At 41.4% G+C, this 20,602-nt stretch overlaps 1 protein-coding gene and 1 pseudogene across 1 annotated transcript in view; both read left to right on the plus strand.

The window, feature by feature from the left end:
• The window catches only part of ARHGAP19 (Rho GTPase activating protein 19), a 54,550-nt gene extending 42,540 nt beyond the window's left edge, over window positions 1-12,010 (plus strand). The window contains exons 9-13 of the mRNA XM_060034373.1: window positions 2,027-2,125; window positions 6,164-6,274; window positions 6,812-6,890; window positions 7,952-7,970; window positions 11,145-12,010. Coding sequence (XP_059890356.1) covers window positions 2,027-2,125; window positions 6,164-6,274; window positions 6,812-6,890; window positions 7,952-7,965 — 303 coding nt within the window. The 3' untranslated portion in view covers window positions 7,966-7,970; window positions 11,145-12,010. The remainder of the gene's footprint in view (window positions 1-2,026; window positions 2,126-6,163; window positions 6,275-6,811; window positions 6,891-7,951; window positions 7,971-11,144) is intronic.
• LOC132439338 (large ribosomal subunit protein eL33 pseudogene) lies at window positions 3,313-3,716 on the plus strand (annotated as a pseudogene).
• Window positions 12,011-20,602: the final 8,592 nt, after the last annotated feature.

Here is a 20,602-nt window from a genome sequence, read left to right on the forward strand (position 1 = left end):
TCCTACCAGTGTTTACATATTGGGTATTTCTTTCAGTCTTTTTCCTGTGGATATATTGGGTTGGACAAAAAAGTTAGTTGGCCAACGCAATATTTTGGAATATGGAAAAATTTGTTTTTCCATACGGAAAAACCTGAACGAACTTTTTGGCCAAGGCACTATTTTGACGTAGTTATGATCATACCATATACTTTCTTTTATTTCTCCCTTTTTCATTAAACATTACAGCCTAAGCATTTTCTCATGCATGCTTACAAACTCCTCACATACATTTAAAATATTGCCATTTATTTTCGAAGAAACTATACTTTTACTGTTCTTGATGATTATACATAATTTATTCTCCATGATTATAAAAATAATGAGTACTCACTACAGAAACATTGAAACCTCCAGAAGAGTGTCAAGAAGAAATTAAAAATCACCTGTTATCATCCAGGATAACCACTGATAACATCTTGGAGTATTTCCTTCTTGTATTTCTTTCCATGAATATGTATTTCATATTTTTTTTGTTTATTGAGATCATAATACATATGCAGTTTTTAAAATATCCTACCCTTTTTTTTTTTGCGGTACGCGGGCCTCTCACTGCTGTGGCCTCTCTCGTTGCGGAGCACAGGCTCCGGACGCGCAGGCTCAGCGGCCATGGCTCACGGGCGCAGCCGCTCCGTGGCATGTGGGATCTTCCCGGACTGGGGCACAAACCCGTGTCTCCTGCATCGGCAGGCGGACTCTCAACCACTGCGCCACTAGGGAAGCCCTATCCTGCCCTTTTCATATAACATTATATCAGAGCATTTTCCATGTCATTAAAAGACTGTAAACATTTTTAATGGTTGCATATATTTTATTATATATAACCTGATATATATATACAGTTTGTCCTCTACTGGACATATTAGGGGAAATTAGGTCATTTTGGGGACTTCCCTGGTCGCACAGTGGTTAAGAATCCGCCTACCAATGCAGGGGACACGGGTTCAATCCCTGGTCTGGGAAGATTCCACATGCCGTGGAGCAACTAAGCCCGTGCACCACAACTACTGAAGTCCGCACACCTAGAGCCCGTGCTCTGCAACAAGAGAAGCCACTGCAATGAGAAGGCCGTGCGCTGCAGCGAAGACCCAACACAGCCAAAAATAAATAAATTTAAAAAAAAAAGAAATTAGGTCATTTTTTAGTTTATGCATATTTGTTCATAAGTATTCTCATTGCAGATTATTTTCTAGAAGTGGCATGACCAAAGGGTATGCGTTTTCTGGAGCTGTTACAGCTACTAGGTTTCTTTTAATATATAGGTCCATCCTTCTTTCCCCTCCTATTTTTCTCCTCCCTAAAAATTGCTGAAGTTTGTTTGAATAAACTTTTCAATTTGAAATAATTTAGGTTGGGAGAAAAATTGCAAAGAAAGTACAGAATTCCCACATATCCTTCACCTAGTTCCTCCTAATGCTAACGTTGTCAAAACTAATAAATTAACATTAGTACATTACTAGTAACATTACAGACTTTGTTTAGATTTTACCAGTTTTAACACTAATATCCTTTTTCTGTTCTAGGATCCAATACAGATAGCACATTGCATTTAAACACACATAAACCATCCTCTCTCTTTGCACTTTGTTTGTGAAAGAAACCAGATTCTTTGTCTCCCACAGTCTGGATTTTGCTGATTGCATCCCTGTGGTATTACTTAAGATGTTTCTTAGTCCTCTGTATTTGCTATAAACTGGTAGTTAGATCTAATTCTAGAAGCTTGATCTGATTCCAATTTGATTGTTTTGGGGTGTGTATTATTTTATTTAATTTAATTTACCTTCAGGCTAATTTAATACATTTTGACTTCTTCTTGGTGGCATAATTTTTGCCTTTGTGATTTGCTTGCCAACCTACTAATCCATGTATGTACAGATTCACTTATTCCTGGGCTTTTCTGGGTATTTCCACTTAGCTATTGATTGTCACAGAATGCTATCTCTTGATGGGAGACTACGAACAAAATGTTCTTTATGTTTTCTTCTAGTTTAATAAGCATTCTGAGACCCAAACACCAGGACGAGAACCTTCTACCCTCCGGGTGCAGAAGAGGGCCCGTTCACGGTCCTTCAGTGGCCTTATTAAGGTAGGTACACTGTGCTGTCATTTTCAGCATTGATCGTGAGAAAATTTAACAGTCTGACTCTTCTTATGCATAAACAGTTTTATTCTGTTCTTTGGGATTCTATGAAGGCTTCACTTGTAAGGGGAAAAGAATAGAATTTGGAAAAGCTTTTATTTTTCAAAGCATTTTTCTGTGTTTCAAATCAGAGAAGGGGCTCTATGATTGGAGAAGTAAGGGATAAAGGAAATAAAGGTCCTTTTGTCTCTTCTGGGGCTGAGGACAGAGTCCTCATCCCTGAGTAGAGAATCTCTTTTGGTTCATGACCTGCTTTGTGCTACATACTTCATTGTGCAATTTGCTAAAGTTATGGAAAAGTGAGAAAGTTGACAGAGACTGGAAATGGGTTTTCTAATAGGCTAATGAGTTTTAGGTAACTCAGATTTTTGTGAGCTTAATATTTTGATCAGTTGTTTTGTTCTCTTCCTTTGTCTCAAATTCTTTAAAAATCTTGTTTTTAAAACAAATGCAATATGTACTTCTGTGGTGTTGCTACCATCGCTGTCTGTAGGTTCAATTTATTTGAGTCTTCATTGATGATCTGAACTTGTAGTTAAGGAATATTGCCAGCAGGTGGCAGTAGATAGCTGATTATGGGGTTCAAATTTCCAGGCATAAACAAAGGCAAGGTTCTAACTAGTTAACTTGGAGAGAGATTAGCACTGTTCTGTGTTCTACAGGTTTTCTTTTTAAAATTGTTTAACATTATTAAAATTTATAAATCCAGCAACATTAAGGAGATCTTTGCTTAAAAGTTGTGCTCTTAAAAAAAATACCTTGTAATATATATATATGTGTATATATATATATATATATGTATATATATGTGTGTGTGTGTGTGTGTATTTTTTAAACTGTAGTTGTTAGCAGTTGCAACTTCATCTTACTCTAATTTTGGTTGTAGTTATTATCATTAATAGCAGTTTAGAATTCACTCAATCCTATCCACTGGGGCCAGTAGCCTTGGGACATTAGGTTTGCTTGACATCAAACAGAGTGAAAAGGCAACTCACAGAATGAGAGGAAATATTTACAGAATATATATCTTATGAGCGGTTAATATCCAGAATATAAAAAGAACTCTTAAAACAACAGCAAAGAAAATCAATCCATATTAAAAAATGCACAGGGCCTTTTTCAGCCATCTTGGACCCTGTGGAGGCCTGCTGGGAACAGGACTTCTAAAATGACAAATATGTCTGGAAGGCTGTGGTCCAAGGCCATTTTTGCTGGCTATAGCGGGATCTATGGAACCAGAGGGAGCACACAGCTCTTCTGAAAATGGAAGGTGTATATGCTCGAGATGAAACTGAATTCTATCTAGTCAAGAGATGTGCTTACGTTTACAAAGCAAAGAACAACACAGTAACTCCTGGTGGAAAACCTAACAAAACCAGAGTAATCTGGGAAAAGATAACTCGTGCTCATGGAAACAGTGGCATGGTTTGTACCAAATTCCAAAGCAACCTTCCTGCTAAGGCCATTGGACACAGAATCCATGTGATGCTGTACCCTTCAAGGATTTAAACTTACTGAAAAGTAAATAAATAAAAGTGTGGATTAAAAAAAAAAATGTGCAGGGACTGCCCTGGTGGTCCAGTGGTTAAGACTCCACGCTTCCACTACAGGGGACATGGGTTTGATCTCTGGTCAGGGAACTGAGATCCCACATGCTGCACAGCATGGCCCAAAAGAAAAAAAAAAAAGGCAAAGGATTTAAATAGGCATTTTTCTGAAGAAGATTAAAAAAACGCTCAATATCCCTTATCATTAAGGAACTGCAAATGAAAACCACAATGAGATAACAATTCACACTCACTAGGATGGCTATTATCAACAAAACAGAAAATAGCAAGGTAAGGATGTGGAGAAATTGGAACCCTTGTGTACTGTTGGTGGGAATGTTAAATGGTGCAACCACTATGGAAAACAGTATGGCAGTTCCTCAAAAACTAAAAATAGAACTACCATATAATCAAGCAATTCCAAGTAAGGATATGAACAGATATTTGTATACCTGTTTGTAGTGGCATTATTTACAATCAAAAGTCAAAAGCCACTCAAGTGTTCGTTGATGGATGAATGGATAAACAAAATGTGGTATATATGAACAATGGAACAGTACTCAGCCTTAAAAAAGAAGAAAGTTCCGACACATGCTACAACATAGATTAAGCTTGAGAACATCATGCTAAGTGAAATAAGCCAGTCACAAAAGAACAAATATTGTATTATTCCACTTATATGAGGTACCTACAGTAGTCAAATCCATAGAAACAGAAAGTAGAATGGTGGTTGTCAGGGACTAAGGGTCTGGGGGGAATTGGGATTATTGTTTAATGGGTACAGAGTTTCTGTTTGGGAAGATGAAAAATTTCTGGGATGTGGTGATGGTTGCACAACAATATGACTGTACTTTACACTACTGAACTGTACACCTGAAAATGGTTAAAATGATAAATTTTATGTTATGTATATTTTACCATAATTAAAAAAAATTCCCTTTGCTAGAACCCCAAAAGTGTATTCACCTGCTTAGACGTGGCAAGTAAAATGAGCATCCTTGGTTCATTTTACTTGGAAGTCTGTCATTCCCTCTGACTTCCTGTCATAGAGATGATTGGTAACAAGAAAAGTTACAGTCCAATAAGTGTTTCTCTGTGTGTTAGTCAAACATGTTTCTTTAACTGAAGTTAGATGGGTATGGTTTTCTCTTCATAGTGAGCTCTTCTCCTGCAGTTGGTTCTAGAAGTGTTGCTAATTATTGCTTGAAATGTAAAAATATAGTATCCTTCTTGGCAGGTGCCCTCTTCAGAGCATTTAGAACTTTAGAGTTATAAAAGAGTTTATAATTGTATTAGGAGAAAACATTTTAGAAAAATAATTTTAAACACAATGTTAGCAAGTTTTATAGGACAGAAGGGTAAACTGTTTTCATTATAAATGAAGAGACTTTCAAGCTAATAATAGATGCAGGTTTCTGCTCGATAGCAAAGGAGTAATGAAATTTCTGTTAAAAAATTCACTGGAAGCTGAATTTTAGCTTTTATAGCTAGTCCTGTGGCTCCTGGTATCCCCAGTTCAGCTTACTCTGAGGTGATATCTGACTTGTGAAAGGAAGATGTACTGGTCTTATTTTTCTAGCACTTCTGTGTTTTAGCTGTTTGATTTCTATCCTGCTTTGATACTTTGTTTTTGGCTAGACTTTTTTTCCTCCAAAATTCGTCTCATGTAAATAATTTATTACAGAATATTCCTACTAATATTTATATTTTAAAGTTTAATGTTCTAGTTTTGATATGTTCCTTTTTTTGGAATTCAAATTTATTCTCTAAGGGGAAAAAAGAAAGATTTCTTCAAAGATGGTAGAATTGTCACTGTCAACTGATACAGTAGGTTACATTAGCTTTTAAGCTGTTCAGAGATGAAAGGGCTTTTAGTCTTGCTCTGAATATCAGTATAGTCATGTGACCCTTTTAAGAAGGCCCGTACCCTTTTATGGCTGTACTAGAAACTCTTAGAGAATTTCTCCAAATTTTCCAGTCCTGTGTGAGGAGGACATGACAGGGAAGCAGAATCTTTGAGTGGACCCAGTGTAAGTGTCTTTTAGTGGGGAGGGGGAGGAGGGGACTCTTAAAAGGTGCCAGAGACAATATGTCTTTAGGGAAAAAATTATACTGGTAGGTAACTGGTGTTTCTTTTATGGCCTCAGGAGCACTGTAATTGGCCTGTATTAGTTGGTTTAAATCAACTATAAAGTTGCTTTTAACATTTCAGCCCTTTAATTTGTTTAAAGAGGAATAGTGATCACCTAAAGAAAGGCAGTGATCTCAGGTTTTTTAGTAACATGCTTTGACCTCTCTTGTATAAGATGCCTGGGGGAATTTATCAAAGAGCTGAGATTTTTTTTAACCTAAGAAACTATAGTTTTGAAGACCAGTGTAATTATAATATAGATATTGTAGATGTTTATAAATCAAATATTTTCTCTTCCTAAATCAGCGGAAGGTCCTGGGAAATCAGATGATGTCAGAAAAGAAAAACAAGTACCCTACTCCAGAATCTGTAGCCATTGATGAATTGAAGAGAGCCAGCAAAGAAAATATAAATTTAGTAAGATACTATTCTTTGTACTTTCTCTTTGTATGTGTTCATTTATAGAAGGGAAGAAAATTAATATACTGTCGTCTGTTTTACTGTGTTTCTTTGGGCCATATTCAACTATGCCTTTTCCCCAGTCTTTTCATTTATGCTGACTTCTTTCTGTAGGTTTTCATTGATTCATTCAACAAACATTTTGAGTTCAAGGAAGATATAGCCAGTCATAGCAGAAATGACAAATGCAGTGAAATAGCTCCACACACAAAGTGCTGGAGGGAGCAGTTCTTACTGGGAGACTCCACAGGGTGGGTAACATTTGAGCCAGGCCTGCTCGGCACTGCAGTACGTGTGGAGTGGTCCTTCAGGTTATCCCAAGAATGGTTACTTCATTAAGCCAGAAATAAAACAGTTAAGATTAATGAGATCTAAATACGTTGGTAAAACTCTTCATATTGAAATTGAAAAAGTAAATAATTCCTCTGTTAGTAAAGTCTGTCTATAGAAATGACATTAGGACATTTAAGCCACTATAAAATTTTCTTGTCACAGTTATTTTCTGGCTCTCCAGCTGTCATGATGACACCAACAAGACTGAAATGGTCTGAGGGGAAGAAAGAGGGGAAAAAAGGTACTAATTGTACTTATTCTGTGTGTCTTATTAATGTAGTTCCTTTCTGTCTCTAGTCAGTAGCATATTTTGAATTCCCAGTGTGGTATGGTTGTAGTCAGAAGAGATGTAAAAATTATAAGGCTGGGTCCTGCCCTTGAGTTCATTTAGCAGATGGTTATTGAGCAACTACTCAGCACTGTCCCAGGTGCTGAGGGGCAGAGCTGTGAACACAGACCCACAGGGTCCCTGCATTCTTGGACAGATGGGACACGTGAAAAATATCTTAAGAATACTTGTTAAGCAAATTAAAAGCAAGTGTAAACTAACTTGTGAAACCAAGTACAGGAATGCTGAGAAGATGTTCAGTAAACATGGAATAGTTATGTTCCTTTTCTGCGCAGACTTTAGCTTTGTTTATTCAATAAAGCTTTCCAGATAAACAGCTCATGCTGAAGGACCCTGGAAATCATATCATACAATATGTTTTTGAGGATATTTAGGGTAAAAAGGATTATTTAGTGCTGGGACTGCTGATTGTCGGAGGCTCAGTTGGTGAAGTGCAGTGGCTGCTGTGCTTTCCTCTGAGGAAGCCATGTGGCTAACTGGAAAGGCCAGGGGATTTGTAGTTAGACCTAATTTGAGGCATCATTCCTCTGGCCTGGGAAAACCACTCATTCTCAGCCTACTTCTTCCTCTGCAAATGGGGATAATAGTTATATCTACTTCCCAGATTTCTTATGAGGCTCAATTGAAATTATGTTTTGGAAGCACATTGTGATTGTTAAAGCATTAACAAGTAGTAGTAATTGTTACTGAAGAAAACTGGGTGAGGCTTGGTCTTGTTTTATAAGGCTTGTGTTGCAGATGAAGCGATCTCTGGTCTGATATGCTCATTTTACCAGAGATATGAGCATAATTACTATTTGAGACATCAGCAATAGAAAGAGAACAAAAGCCCAATCCTTATAGATAAATCTTTATTCTTTTCTAGGAAGTTAGATTTCAGTGTGGTCTTCTTACTTATCCTTGAATGAATTATCTGAACTCTCTTTTCTTTCCTTGTTGCCTCTGGCTTCTAGGCTGGGCTGTCTGATTGAGGTAAGTTTGGCGTTTGGATTCTGTGTCTAAATATTTCTACCTGTATCTTCATAAGTCAAAACCAAGCATAAGTAATTTTTATTTTTGGCTGCGTTGGGTGTTCGTTGCAGTGCACAGGCTTCTCATTGCAGTGGCTTCTCTTGTTGCGGAGCACGGGCTTTAGGCACATGGGCTCAGTAGTTGTGGCGCACAGGCTTAGTTGCTCTGCGGCATGTGGGATCTTCCCGGACCAGGGCTCAAATCTGTGTCTCCTGCATTGGCAGGCGGATTCTTAACCACTGAACCACCAGGGAAGTCCCAGCATAAGTTATTTTTGAAGGATACATTGTATCAATTACACCTTTTCTTGCTTTCATTTTTGAAGATAATCAAGAAATGTCTTTCTATGTCGACAGCTCTACTTTTGGAAGAAAGAAATGCATTAAAAAAATAAGTCAGGACTTCCCTGGTGGTGCAGTGGTTGAGAATCCGCCTGCCAATGCAGGGAACACGGGTTTGAGCCCTGGTCTGGGAAGATCCCACATACCGCAGAGCAACTAAGACCGTGTGCCACAACTACTGAGCCTGTGTGCCACAACTACTGAGCCCGCGTGCCTAGAGCCCATGCTCTGCAACAAACCACCACAATGAGAAGCCTGCGCACTGCAACGAAGAGTAGCCGCTGCTTGCTTGCAACTAGAGAAAGCCCGCGCGCAGCAACAAAGACCCAACGCAGCCAAAAAAAAAAAAAAAAAAAGTCAGTTTAATATTTTACCAAGACGTTTTAGAGCAGGATTCTTCCTGTTAACTGTGGACTTCCTAAGGGCTCTAATAAAGTTCCTGGTATTGTTGATGGAATTTTATGTGTAGGTGCATATGTACATTTTTCTGGAGGAGAGATTATATAGTTTTTATAAGATTCTTAAAAATGTTAGTGATTCAGAAAAGTGGAGGCCCACAGATAATGAATGACCTCCCACTGGATTAAGCAGTGGCATTTTCACATTACCCTCTCCCTGCTCACTTCCTCTAACTAGGAACACCTGTGGCTGTCATGACTTCACACTATTCTCCTTCTCCTCCTTCCTCTTTAATTTTTTTCATCTCTGCAGTGCTTTACTATTGTCTGCCTCCCCCTCCACCTCTTCATGTTTTTCAGTGCTCTGTCTTAAATTCTCTGCTTGTTCCTGCTCTTGCTTGTCCCCCTCTTAGCAGTTTGGTCTCCTTCTGCAGCTCAGTTCTGTTCTCTGTTTGATATCTGCTCCCAAGCCTGCACCTCCAGATCTGAACTCTGTTCAGTCTCCAAGCCCCCAGATCCAAGTGCCTGCCATCTATTTGTTTTACATAAAGAATACAATCCAAGATTTTTTTGATGGTGATTTTATAAAAAGAGCAAGTATTTTTAAAAAAAAAAATATTTATTTTATTTATTTATTTTTGGCTGTGTTGGGTCTTCCTTGCTGTGCACAGGCTTTCTTTAATTGCGGCGAGCGGGGGCTACTCTTCGTTGTGGTGCGTGGGCTTCTCATTGTGGTGGCTTCTCTTGTTGCAGAGCATGGGCTCTAGGCACGTAGGCTTCAGTAGTTGCAGTACGTGGGCTCAGTAGTTGTGGGTCACGGGCTCTAGAGCGCAGGCTCAGTAGTTGTGGTGCACGGGCTTAGTTGCTCCGCGGCATGTGGGATCTTCCTGGACCAGGGCTCGAACCCATGTCCCCTGCATTGGCAGGCGGATTCTCAACCACTGCGCCACCAGGAAAGCCCAGGAACAAGTATTTTTTGAAGAAGATAATGCAATTTTATTATCATCAATAGTGTACTCCCAAAGACATTTATTTCGTATGGGGTTTCTCAACTGGCACTATCGACATTTTAGGTCAGATAATTCTTTGTTGTGGGGAGCTGTCCTGTGCATTGTATGATATTTAGCATCCCTGGTCTCTACCCACTAGATGCCAGTAGCACCCTTCCCCCAATTGTGACAACCAAAAATGCCTCCAGACATTTCTAAATGTCCCCTTCATGGGAGGGGGCAAAATCACTCCCTGATGAGAACTGCTGATTCAGCACCTACTTATTAATGGGCATTATTTTCAGCAGTCAGAATCTTACCCATTGTTCAAAGCCCAGCCTAAACCCTACCTCGTCTTCAAAACCTTCTTTGGCTAACCCAGACAGATATAGCTTTTCCTTTGAACTCCTATTGACATTACTAAAATGTTGACATTTAATGTGATTTATCATAGATATTTGCTTCACATGTATTGTCTTATCGCTGTAGCTAGTTTCTCTTCTGGAAGACAAAGGCCAGACTTAATATATTCGTGGCCCCCGTCTTCTTCTCTTCCCCCCAGTAATGACTGCCTTGCATCTAGTAGGCATTTAGTAAACATTCGCTGGTGAAAGGTGTAGTGGTGGTAAGAACATGAGCTTTGCATTCAGTTAAGCTTGGATTCAGTTCCTAGCCTTTTTTTTTAATTAAAAAAATTTTTTTTAAATTAATTAATTTATTTGTTTTTATTTTTGGCTGTGTTGGGTCTTCGTTGCTGTGCGCGGGCTTTCTCTAGTGGTGAGCCAGGGCTATTCTTCATTGCGGTGCACGGGCTTCTCATCATAGTGGCTTCTCTTGTTGCAGAGCACGGGCTCTAGGCCCGCGGGCTTCAGTACTTATGGCACGTGGGCTCAGTAGTTGTGGCTTGTGGGCTCTAGAGCGCAGGCTTAGTAGTTGTGGTGCACAGGCTTAGTTGCTCCGCGGTATGTGGGATCTTACCGGACCACGGCTCGAACCCGTGTCCCCTGCACTGGCAGGCGGATTCTTAACCTCAGTTCCCAGCCTTAATAGCTGTATATCTTAGGGCAAGTTTATTTGTGTAGGCTTCACATTCTTCACCTGTAAAATAGCAAGAGCATTACCTCATGCACAGGTTGTTGTGAGGGTAAATGAGGCAATATACGTAAAGAACTCAGAGCAACACCTAGCACAAAATATGCACTTAGTACAGGTAGCTGTTACTGCCATTAAGATGATTTAATGAACTGAGATTAGAGCAGGAGGACAAAGTGATGTGTACTTGGTAGAGAGTAAACAATTCTCCCTCAGTTTAGAAAATAATAAGTATAGATTTCTCTAGCTTTTGGGTGGAATGTTTGCAGAAATAAATATTTATAAATGTGTTTAATGCTCCTTTTTCTCTTTCAGCCTAGGATTCCTCTGAAGGATCCAGAGGTTTCCTGTTGTCCACCCAGAATTTTCTCTTTTGTGGGCCAGGTGCCATTACCACTCACAGAGAAGCTTGGACTTGCAGCTTGCTTGCTGCATGTTGAATTGTGAAAGCCAACTAATCCTGTGACTTGACTTACGCCTCTAGCCCCACTCAGTGGGTGACATCTACAGACTCTGCCTGCTGAACCAGTGCTAGCGACTCTCTCTCTCTCTTTAAAAAAACATTATGGGGAAACCACTAACCAGCCAAATCGGCGTAGACAGCACAGTAAATGAGTAGAACCAGGCAGACTCCTGTGCTCATTCCATGTATTTGTTTAGGCAGATTCTATTTTTAAAATATTTGAAATCTGTGCTCAATTGCCAGTGATTTTTTTAAAAAGTGCTGTCAATCCTGGTGGATTGATGTTATTTTTAACTGATAGCTTGGGCTTTTCTCTATTTTGATAGTTTTGGGAGATGTTTTGGTTATTGTTTCTTGTTTATTTGTTGTTTGTGTATTTTAAAAGGTAAAAAATCAAAATGGGCTCTAAGCCAGATGTCTTTCCTCTCTTTTTCACCTTAAGCTTTGGGAAAGCTCTTTAACTTATGAGGCTTTACTCCTCAATACCTATTTTTGTCCAAAGAATTTATAGCTTTCCTGGAAATTCTTTTATTATTTCTTGGGCCTGAGATTGTAGGTATTTGGCCTGCAGTATCAAAAAAGGAGAATTCAGAATGATACAATATTTAAACAAATAATATTAAACTGTGGCCCTTCTTCCCTCCCTCCATTTTCTCTCCTTTCCTCTCTTCCCCTTTCCTCAGTGATGTCAAAATAGTTGTGTGGGGCTTCCCCGGTGGCGCAGTGGTTGAGAGTCCGCCTGCCGATGCAGGGGACGCGGGTTCGTGCCCCGGTCCAGGAAGATCCCACATGCCGCAGAGTGGCTGGGCCCGTGAGCCATGGCCGCTGAGCCTGCGCGTCCAGAGCCTGTGCTCCGCAATGGGAAAGGCCATGACAGTGAGAGGCCCGCGTACCGCAAAAAAAATAGTTGTGTGGTTGCTGAACTCCTTTCCTTCATTCAGTTTCCTCTCGCCTAAAACAGCTCTGGTGCCAGTGTGGTGCCAGTACTTCTGTGACAAATCACTGGGGCTCAAGGAATATCACCAACAGCTTACTTGAGACTTGCTGAAACTCCTGTATGTAGTGGAAGCTCTGGAGAGGGACTAGGATGGGGCTGGCTTTATGGCCAGGACAACTCTTGATGGGTGGGATTATATTGCATCCTTCTAAGGGATCAGGTGTGCAGGCTGGACCGTCTCCTGAGAGCCAGCTGGAGTCAGAGGGAGGAAGTGAGCATCAGTCTCCACAGGGCTGAGAGATTTAAAGTAGACAATGGTCTTATTTGGAAGCAGTTGTGGTTTATCACCCATGTTCAAGGGTGGCTGCTGGCCCACCCCTCTCCTTGTCAAGATGGGCATAGGGAGTAGTTTGGAGATGGGCTGGAGCTTTGACCGTGTTGGGATGTTCACATGTGTTTGAGGTGAGCAGTGGCATGGCTCTGATTTAGTGTGAGAACTCACTGCCCAGAGAGCAGCAGGGCAGGTGGGAATGTTAGTCTGTGCCTGCTCTGTTAGGTGTGTAACCTTTCTCACCCTGTGTGCCAGAACTGAGTCAGGCCTCAGTGGGGGGGCAGTTGCCCAGCAAACCATGACTTGCTGACCTATTTTTAAACAGTTGAAATGCTGTGTTGTTGCTGAAACAAAAGATGAGTCTGGGGAGCACAGTTTGGTTTTGCATCCGGATGTCAGTCCTGGCTTCCGTATTTTCTGTTTCTTCTGCTGCTGTAACAGCAGTAGTAGAGAAAAATGTAAAATTTGGCTGTCCAACTTGATAGATTGTGAACAATAGATGGCTAGGAGTATAAAACTGCTCAGAAGCCCCTTTCTCTAGAGCAGTTTTATATAATTCTTAAAAATACTTATTAGCAAGTTCATTTGTGTAGGGTTCTTCTTTTTTTTTTGTGGTACGCGGGCCTCTCACTGTTGTGGCCTCTCCTGTTGCGGCGCACAGGCTCCGGACACGCAGGCTCAGCGGCCATGGCTCACGGGCCCAGCCGCTCTGTGGCATGTGGGATCTTCCCCGACCGGGGCACAAACCTGTGTCCCCTGCATCAGCAGGCGGACTCTCAACCACTGCGCCATCAGGGAAGCCCCTAGGCTAAAGTGTGTTCTCCCTTAACTTGATACTTGCTTTCTTTATTTGTCTAAGTTGTCTCATTCCGTAGTGGTGTGGTCTGTTAAACATGGTCTGGCATAGGTGGAGAGAGCAGAGCAGTGACCTGATACCTCCTTGTCATTGAGTTTGTTCTGTGGTTCTGTTTAAGGGAGGTAGCTGAGATTTAGGAGACTTTCTTTGGTTGAATGCAACTGGTAATCCAGGTTCGTGTTCCAGGGCTGGGGTCGTGAGAGATGTCTGTCACATGCTTTTATATAGCTTGCCCGCTTGGGCAGTTTATTTGGGTATTTGGGTATGTGTGTTTCATTAAAGTATTTATTAAATATGATTTCCCTTGCTGTAAGGGTATGATAGGTCTTTTCCTTCTTTTTTCTTTTTTAACAGAAGCTGTGAACTAGTTGGAATCCAAATTTGAGAAATAAACAGAGTAACCTTCTGCCTTATAATATGTAACTATTTTAATCCTGCGGAATCTTTGCAAAAACAAAAACCCTTTAGCATTTGCTCCAGAAGGATACTGTTGCCCTTCTGACTTGGTGGGCAGATATTTTTGAGCCAGTATTTAACAATTTTTAAAATCTATAATATTTTAAAACTCTGTTTTCTATGTTTATTTTTTGTGTTGGAACAATCTCTTTGGAAATGCCTCTTGTTGCTTTTAAAATTTCATTTCTTTCTGGGGTCAGTTGCAATGGGTTTTGATGTGATATCACTATGGGGCAGTGTATTTATGCCAGAGGGCTCAAGCATAAAAAATGCAGACCACTTCCTTGATTCACATCTGTACTGGGCGAGCTATACTGGTTGAATCAGTGAAAACCATGGGCACTGGAGTTTCTAACCTTTTACAATGGTTGACTTTTGCACTGGGACCAATGAATCTGGTTTGAAAGACTCCATTGCAGCAGTGAATAGAGGATTAGGTGATACTGATTGTACCTGAGTGCCAAAACATATTAAAGGAGGTGGTATCTGATCATAACTGAAACCGCTGTTGATCCTCCACAAGCTTGTTACCCTGAATGTCTTTCCAGAGTTAGGAATGACGAGGGGGTACCCTTGGGAAATGGAGTAGTATAGGGTTAACTGTTGACCACTGGGTGTTCCAGAGGTGGCTGTTTTGCTGGCTTGTAAGAAAGCCAGTGGTTCCAGAGTGTCAGAGCAGGGCCATTCTCTCCTCTGGAACAGCAGTGTTTCTGTTCAGCTTTTCTCACAGAAACCTGTGTTAGGATACGGTTTAAAACACTGCCTTCTAGGAGAACCTGTGGTCCCAGAGTGACTAGCTGTGTGGCCATGCATAACTGGGGAAGCCACCTTGGGAATGACTTCTCTGGACTTTGTCTGCTTCCTTCATACAGGGCCTCGCACAGATGCTTGAAACTGATGGCTCTCGTTCTGAAGTCTTTTCTAAGTAGAACTCCTTTCCCCAGGAGAGAGCCTCATCCCTGCCCTCCTGCATCTGGAAGCCTTGGTACTGAAGACAGGACCTTGATCCAAACTGGATACTAGCAATTGGCAGGATTGCTCTAGAATTTGGGGAAGATTTGGGTTTCTAAGATGCACAAGCTTTTCAGACCAGTAGTAATTAATCCAATCTAAAACTCACTATAGGAGAGCTGGCTTTCCTAGACAGGTAATGCTGAACTCCTTCCACAGGTGGAGAGTGGATGCGTGGGCTAGCAAGGAGGTGGAGTAAGTACTTAATAGCCTGAGTGCTTGGGTTACCATGGAAACTGGAGTGTGCGTGGCCACAGCAGGTGCTAAAGAGCCATTGAGCACTCCCCCGGACATGTTTGGGGACCAGCAGAACTGGTTGGGAAAAACACTCCTGCCCCAGGGTCCTTTCTTCATAGCAAGGATTTCCTTTTCGCTATCCCCAAGCTTGCTCAACAAGAGAAACAAGGTTTCTTAACTGTCTAACCATTTTTTATTTTTCATTCTTATTCAACTATATCATATATATATATATTTATATATATATGTAACTGTAAAGAAACATATGCATTGTTTTTCTTTTATATTCATGTAATATTCTGAAATTAAATTTCTTTTGTTTCATATCTATAGGCTTTGACTGGTCTCTTAATTCACATTTGACTGATGGATTATTATTATTTTTTAATAAAGTTATTTTATTTTATTTAGTTTTGGCTGCGTTCGGTCTTTGTTGCTGCGTGTGGGCTTTTCTAGCTGTGGCGAGCGGGGGCTACTCTACGTTGCAATGCGTGGGCATCTCATTGCGGTGGCTTCTCTTGTTGTGGAGCATGGGCTCTAGGTGCGCAGGCTTCAGTAGTTGTGGCTCGTGGGCTCTAGAACGCAGGCTCAGTAGTTGTGGCACACAGGCTTAGTTGTTCCGCGGCATGTGGGATCTTCCGGGACCAGGGCTCAAACCCGTGTCCCCTGCCTTGGCAGGCGGATTCTTAACCACTGAGCCACCAGGGAAGTCCTTGATGGATTATTTTAAAGAGAGGTTGCCTCTTAAAAAATTTTTTTTGAGTTTAATTGATAGAGGTTGATAGAGGTTGCCTCTTGTTCTGAGGAATATGAAATCTAAGAAAAGTGCGTCTTTGGTTTGTTTTCCAGCTGGGTGGGTGGGTTCAGGGGGAGTAGGGCTTTTGGCTGATAGGAAATGGGATTGGAACCTCCGGGAATTTTGAGCTTCCTGATTTCCCTTGGCTGAGTCTAGAATGCTTTGCACAGATTTTAGTTTCACACATAATCTTTATTTCCTCGTTTAAAAATAAGGAGTGATATTTATAGTAACAGTAAAAACCAAGTGACATTTTCATCTAGGCCAGCAAGTTGTAGTATTTAGACAACTCTGGTTGAAATGTTGTTTCTGCCACTTATGTATATGGGCTTGGGCATGTTCCCTCCTCTGTAAGGTGGGGATAACAATGTCGTATCAATGATGCCATGCTCTCAGAGGTAAGGACTTAGCGTGAAAGGTTTTAATCTGGAGTCTGTGATTTTGCTTCAGGAATCTTTTGCTCCTGTAATTCTATGTAAAATTTTGTGTATGTTTGAATTTTTCTAAGGGAGAGATTTCAGAGCTTCCACAAGAATCCCAGAGGAGTCCTTGACCACTAAATACTGAGAACCACTAGCCTTACACAGTGCCTGGCAGATGGCAAGTATCCATTCAATGTTAATTCTTTCTCTCTCTGCCAAGGATACATTTTATAATCAGCAGCTTATTGATGCTGACATAGTTATTTTTGATAACAAAGGAATTACTTAAATTCGGAATAGAAATAAGAACTCTGCTGCTGTCTTTGCTCCGTTACCTGCCCATGTGCTCCTCTTGAGCTGTGTTAGCTCCCTAGGTGCTGCTCAAACTGTCCCTTTTCTCCTCATCCCCTGAGGACCAACTTGTATTATTTACTATAGAAGAAGGAGCCAGTTCTGTTCTTTTAGAGTGAAATGTGGAGTGACTCTTAGAGATAGTACACGGGAAACAAGAGTAATGCAAAAGAAAAAGGGGTGGAGGGACAGGAGTTATTCTGGAAAACAGGAAGAGGATCAAAATGCCTGGTACAGTGCTGAGCACATAATCATTAATAATGAATCACAGAAAGGAATGAAGAAGCAGATGTGCATTAAACAGTGGGAAGTGGGACACTTCCCTGGCAGTCCAGTGGTTAAGACTCTGCCATTCCAACGCAGGGGGCGTGGGTTTGATCCCTCGTTGAGCAACTAAGATCGCACGTGCCGCGTGGTGTGGCAAAAAAACAAAAACAAACAAACAAAAAAACAGTGGGAAGGGGTGATGGGAAAAGAGAGAACTGGGAAGAAAGAATCTTCCTTAGTTTCCCCCCTTCCAGGGCTTTTGTGCCCTGTGGCGGGCTGCCCACTTTTGCTGCCACTTACATTCCTGAATTAGAAGCACACTGCATGGGGCGGGTAGGAATGGTGAAGAAGCCTGAGCTCCAGGCTAGAGGGTCATGATGGGACCATCAAGCTTGTTTAGATGCTTCTTTTAAGTCCCAGCCTCTTAATTTCCCCATAAAAAGCAAAAACAGAAAGCAAAAATTAGGGTTGAACAATGGCCAAGTTGTTCATTAATATCTTACCCTTTATCTGCAGCATCCAATGCCCAGATCCCCAGAGACTTCGACCTTGGAACCAGCATGGAGGTTAGCAGGAGGGGCCCTTGGTGTCATTGTTAGCTTTCCCCTTTTATTCCTGGAAATCAGTCTTTTCAATGCCTCGGTACTGAGGAATGCTTAATTCAATAGAGCCATACTGGTGGGCAACAGAGAAGGGAAACAGACTGCCTTAAAATTGTGAGCACAGAAGCCATTCCTCAATGTCATTGTATAGAAGTGGGGGCTGCTTTTAAGAACTCCTCCTGTGCATGTACTTCCCAGTTTTCCAATACTGGAAGAGGAGTATAGTATGGACTCTAAGGAATTCATGTCTGTGAATGAGAAATGAATGCCACAATTTATTGAGTGCTTATTATGCACCAGCCTTTGTACTAGCCAATTAATTCCTTGTCTCATTAAAATCATACATCTCTGAAGTATTCTTACCTCCAATTTTATAGTAAAAGACACATATGAAGAGTTTAATGTATCTGTTGTCAACTAAAACGTGGTAGAGTCAAAGTTAACATGCAGGGCTGCCTGACTTCAGGAACCGTGGTCTTATGCAGGGGTTACATACCCCAATGTCTACAGGAGCCAGGAAGGAAATGTAAAGTCATGAAAACGACAACCACTCAAGAGATTTAAAAACACATGGGAGCCAAATGCAAGTCCTCCATGGTTGGGATCTGGTCCATGAGCCCCACGTGGCATCTGCACACTGCTGTGCTGCTTCTGGCTGGGTCCCAGTTCTGCACAGGACGTTCTCCAGAGCTGCTCAGTGCTGGCTCTGGGATGACAGCAGCTGTGTGCCTTCCAGGAATGGTGTCCAGACACAGGAGGGTGGGCGTCCACTGAAACACACTTCCCTGCACCCCCCGACTGCTGGGCACTACTCAGGGAGAGTCTCCTCATTTCTTTGCTCTCCCATATGCACTGCCCAATATGGTAGCCTCTGGCCACATGTGGATTTTGAGTACTTTAAATGTGGCCATTCTAAACTGAGATGTTCTCTCAGTGTGAAATGCACTCAGATTTCAAAGACTTCCTAAGAAAAGGAAAATATAAAAATGTCTCAATAATTTTTATATTGATTACTTCTTCACATTTTGGATATATTGGGTTAATAAAATTATACCATTAAAATTAATTTTATCTCTTTTTATCTTTTTAATGTGGCTGCTAGAAAATATTAAATTACATGTATGACTTTTATTACTATTTTCCACACCCCCTGGGGCTCTAATCCTAGTCTGTCCTTTCTCCCCCAGAACCTATTCCTCAACTCCATCAACTTCTGTGGCCACATCTTCTCTTTTCTTTTAGTCCTGAGACTGCCCTGGAGAGGAGAGGGGAGGACAGAGGAAAAGCAGTGACAGGTTTATCCTTTGGCTTCTCTGGGATTGGCTCCTGCCATTCATGGCTGGCTTTGGGAATCCTCAGTGTGATCCAGCTCACAGGTGTGTACCAGTGGGCTGCCGCCCTGGGGGCAGTGGGGTTCCTGCAAGGGGACTTTGTCAGGGTGTATGCCAAGCATTGCCTCTCTCCCAGAGGGTGCTGCCGTTTAGTGTTTGTTCATGTTGTGATCCATCAAAATATTTTTTAAGTTAATGAATTCACTGTAGGTAGTGTGTGTGTCCTGTATTTTCATATGGATGAAAATGTAGCTATGAAGTGTGGAAACTGAAATTTGTGGGTATTAAGAAGGCTTTTTTTTTAAAAAAAAAGGTTAAGTATAAGGCTACCATATAATGCATCAACCCCACTCCTAGATATATACCCCAGAGAAATGAAAACATGTCTACACAAAAACTTGCGCACAAACCTTCAAAGCAGCATTATGCATCGTAGCCAAAAAGTGGATCCAACCCAAATGTCCATCAACAAATGAATAAACAAAATGTGGTATAGCCATGCAATGGACTATTATTCAGCAATGGAAAGGAGTAAAGTACTAATATACTGTATGACATGGATGAATCTTGAAGACAGGCTAAATGAAAGAAGCCAGACACAAAAGATCACATATTGTATGATTCCATTGTTACGAAATATCCAACATAGGCATATCCATAGAGACAGAAAGTGGATTCATGATTGGTTGCCAAGGGCTGGGGTGGTTGGGAGGAAATGAGGAATAACTGCTAATGAGCATGGAGTTTCGTTTGCGCATGATGAAATGTTCTAAGATCAATCGTGGTGATGGTTGCACAACTCTGAATATATTAAAAAAATTTAATTGTACTTTTTTTTTTTTTTTTTTTTTGCGGTATGCGGGCCTCTCACTGTTGTGACCTCTCCCATTGCGGAGCACAGGCTCCAGGCGTGCAGGCTCAGCGGCCATGGCTCACGGGCCCAGCCGCTCCGCGGCATGTGGGATCTTCCCGGACCGGGGCACGAACCCGTGTCCCCTGCATTGGCAGATGGACTCTCAACCACTGCGCCACCAGGGAAGCCCTAATTGTACATTTTTAATGGGTTAATTGTATGGTATATGAATTATATCTCAGTAAAGTTATTTCATTTTTTAAAAAACCCACTGGAATAAAACTGACAAGGTCTAATGAAAAGAAAAAAAAAAGGCTTTTTCTATTCCTAGATGCAGAGAACTACTGAAAGCAGAAAGGGAAGCTGTGCTAATCAGAAAAGGAGAGAAAACATTAAAAATGTAACCTCCCTCCTCCATGACCCACTGTCCTGGGCATAAGGACCCATTAGTCATTCTGTTCAGCTTGGGAGGCCCAGGGCCAGAGCCTTCTGCCTCTCCCTGATGAAAAGCCCCTGGGGTTTAGTGGAAACCTCATGCCCCAGTAATCCAGGCTTTATGAAGTCCTTGAATGTAGCTGAACTTGACCATTAATGAGGGGTCTTGTACTGCAGCCACTTCTTGAACACTTGCTGTGTGTATTGCGTTGAATGAACCAGGAAAGAGGAGGAGAGTGGAGAGGAGAGGATAGTCCTCTTCTTGGTCTCTGCTTCCCTCTCCCAAGTCTGCTCTTTCCAGAGGAATCTGGAAACCATCTGGTTTGGAGGAAAAGGGGATATATTTAGTCTGAAGCAGAGACAGACATAGAATCAGAGCCAGTCAGATCTGTTTGGGACTTAGCAGTAATGGTGCCCCCTCAGGG

This window comes from Delphinus delphis, chromosome 16, assembly GCF_949987515.2.
Source record: "Delphinus delphis chromosome 16, mDelDel1.2, whole genome shotgun sequence".
NCBI lineage: Eukaryota > Metazoa > Chordata > Mammalia > Artiodactyla > Delphinidae > Delphinus > Delphinus delphis.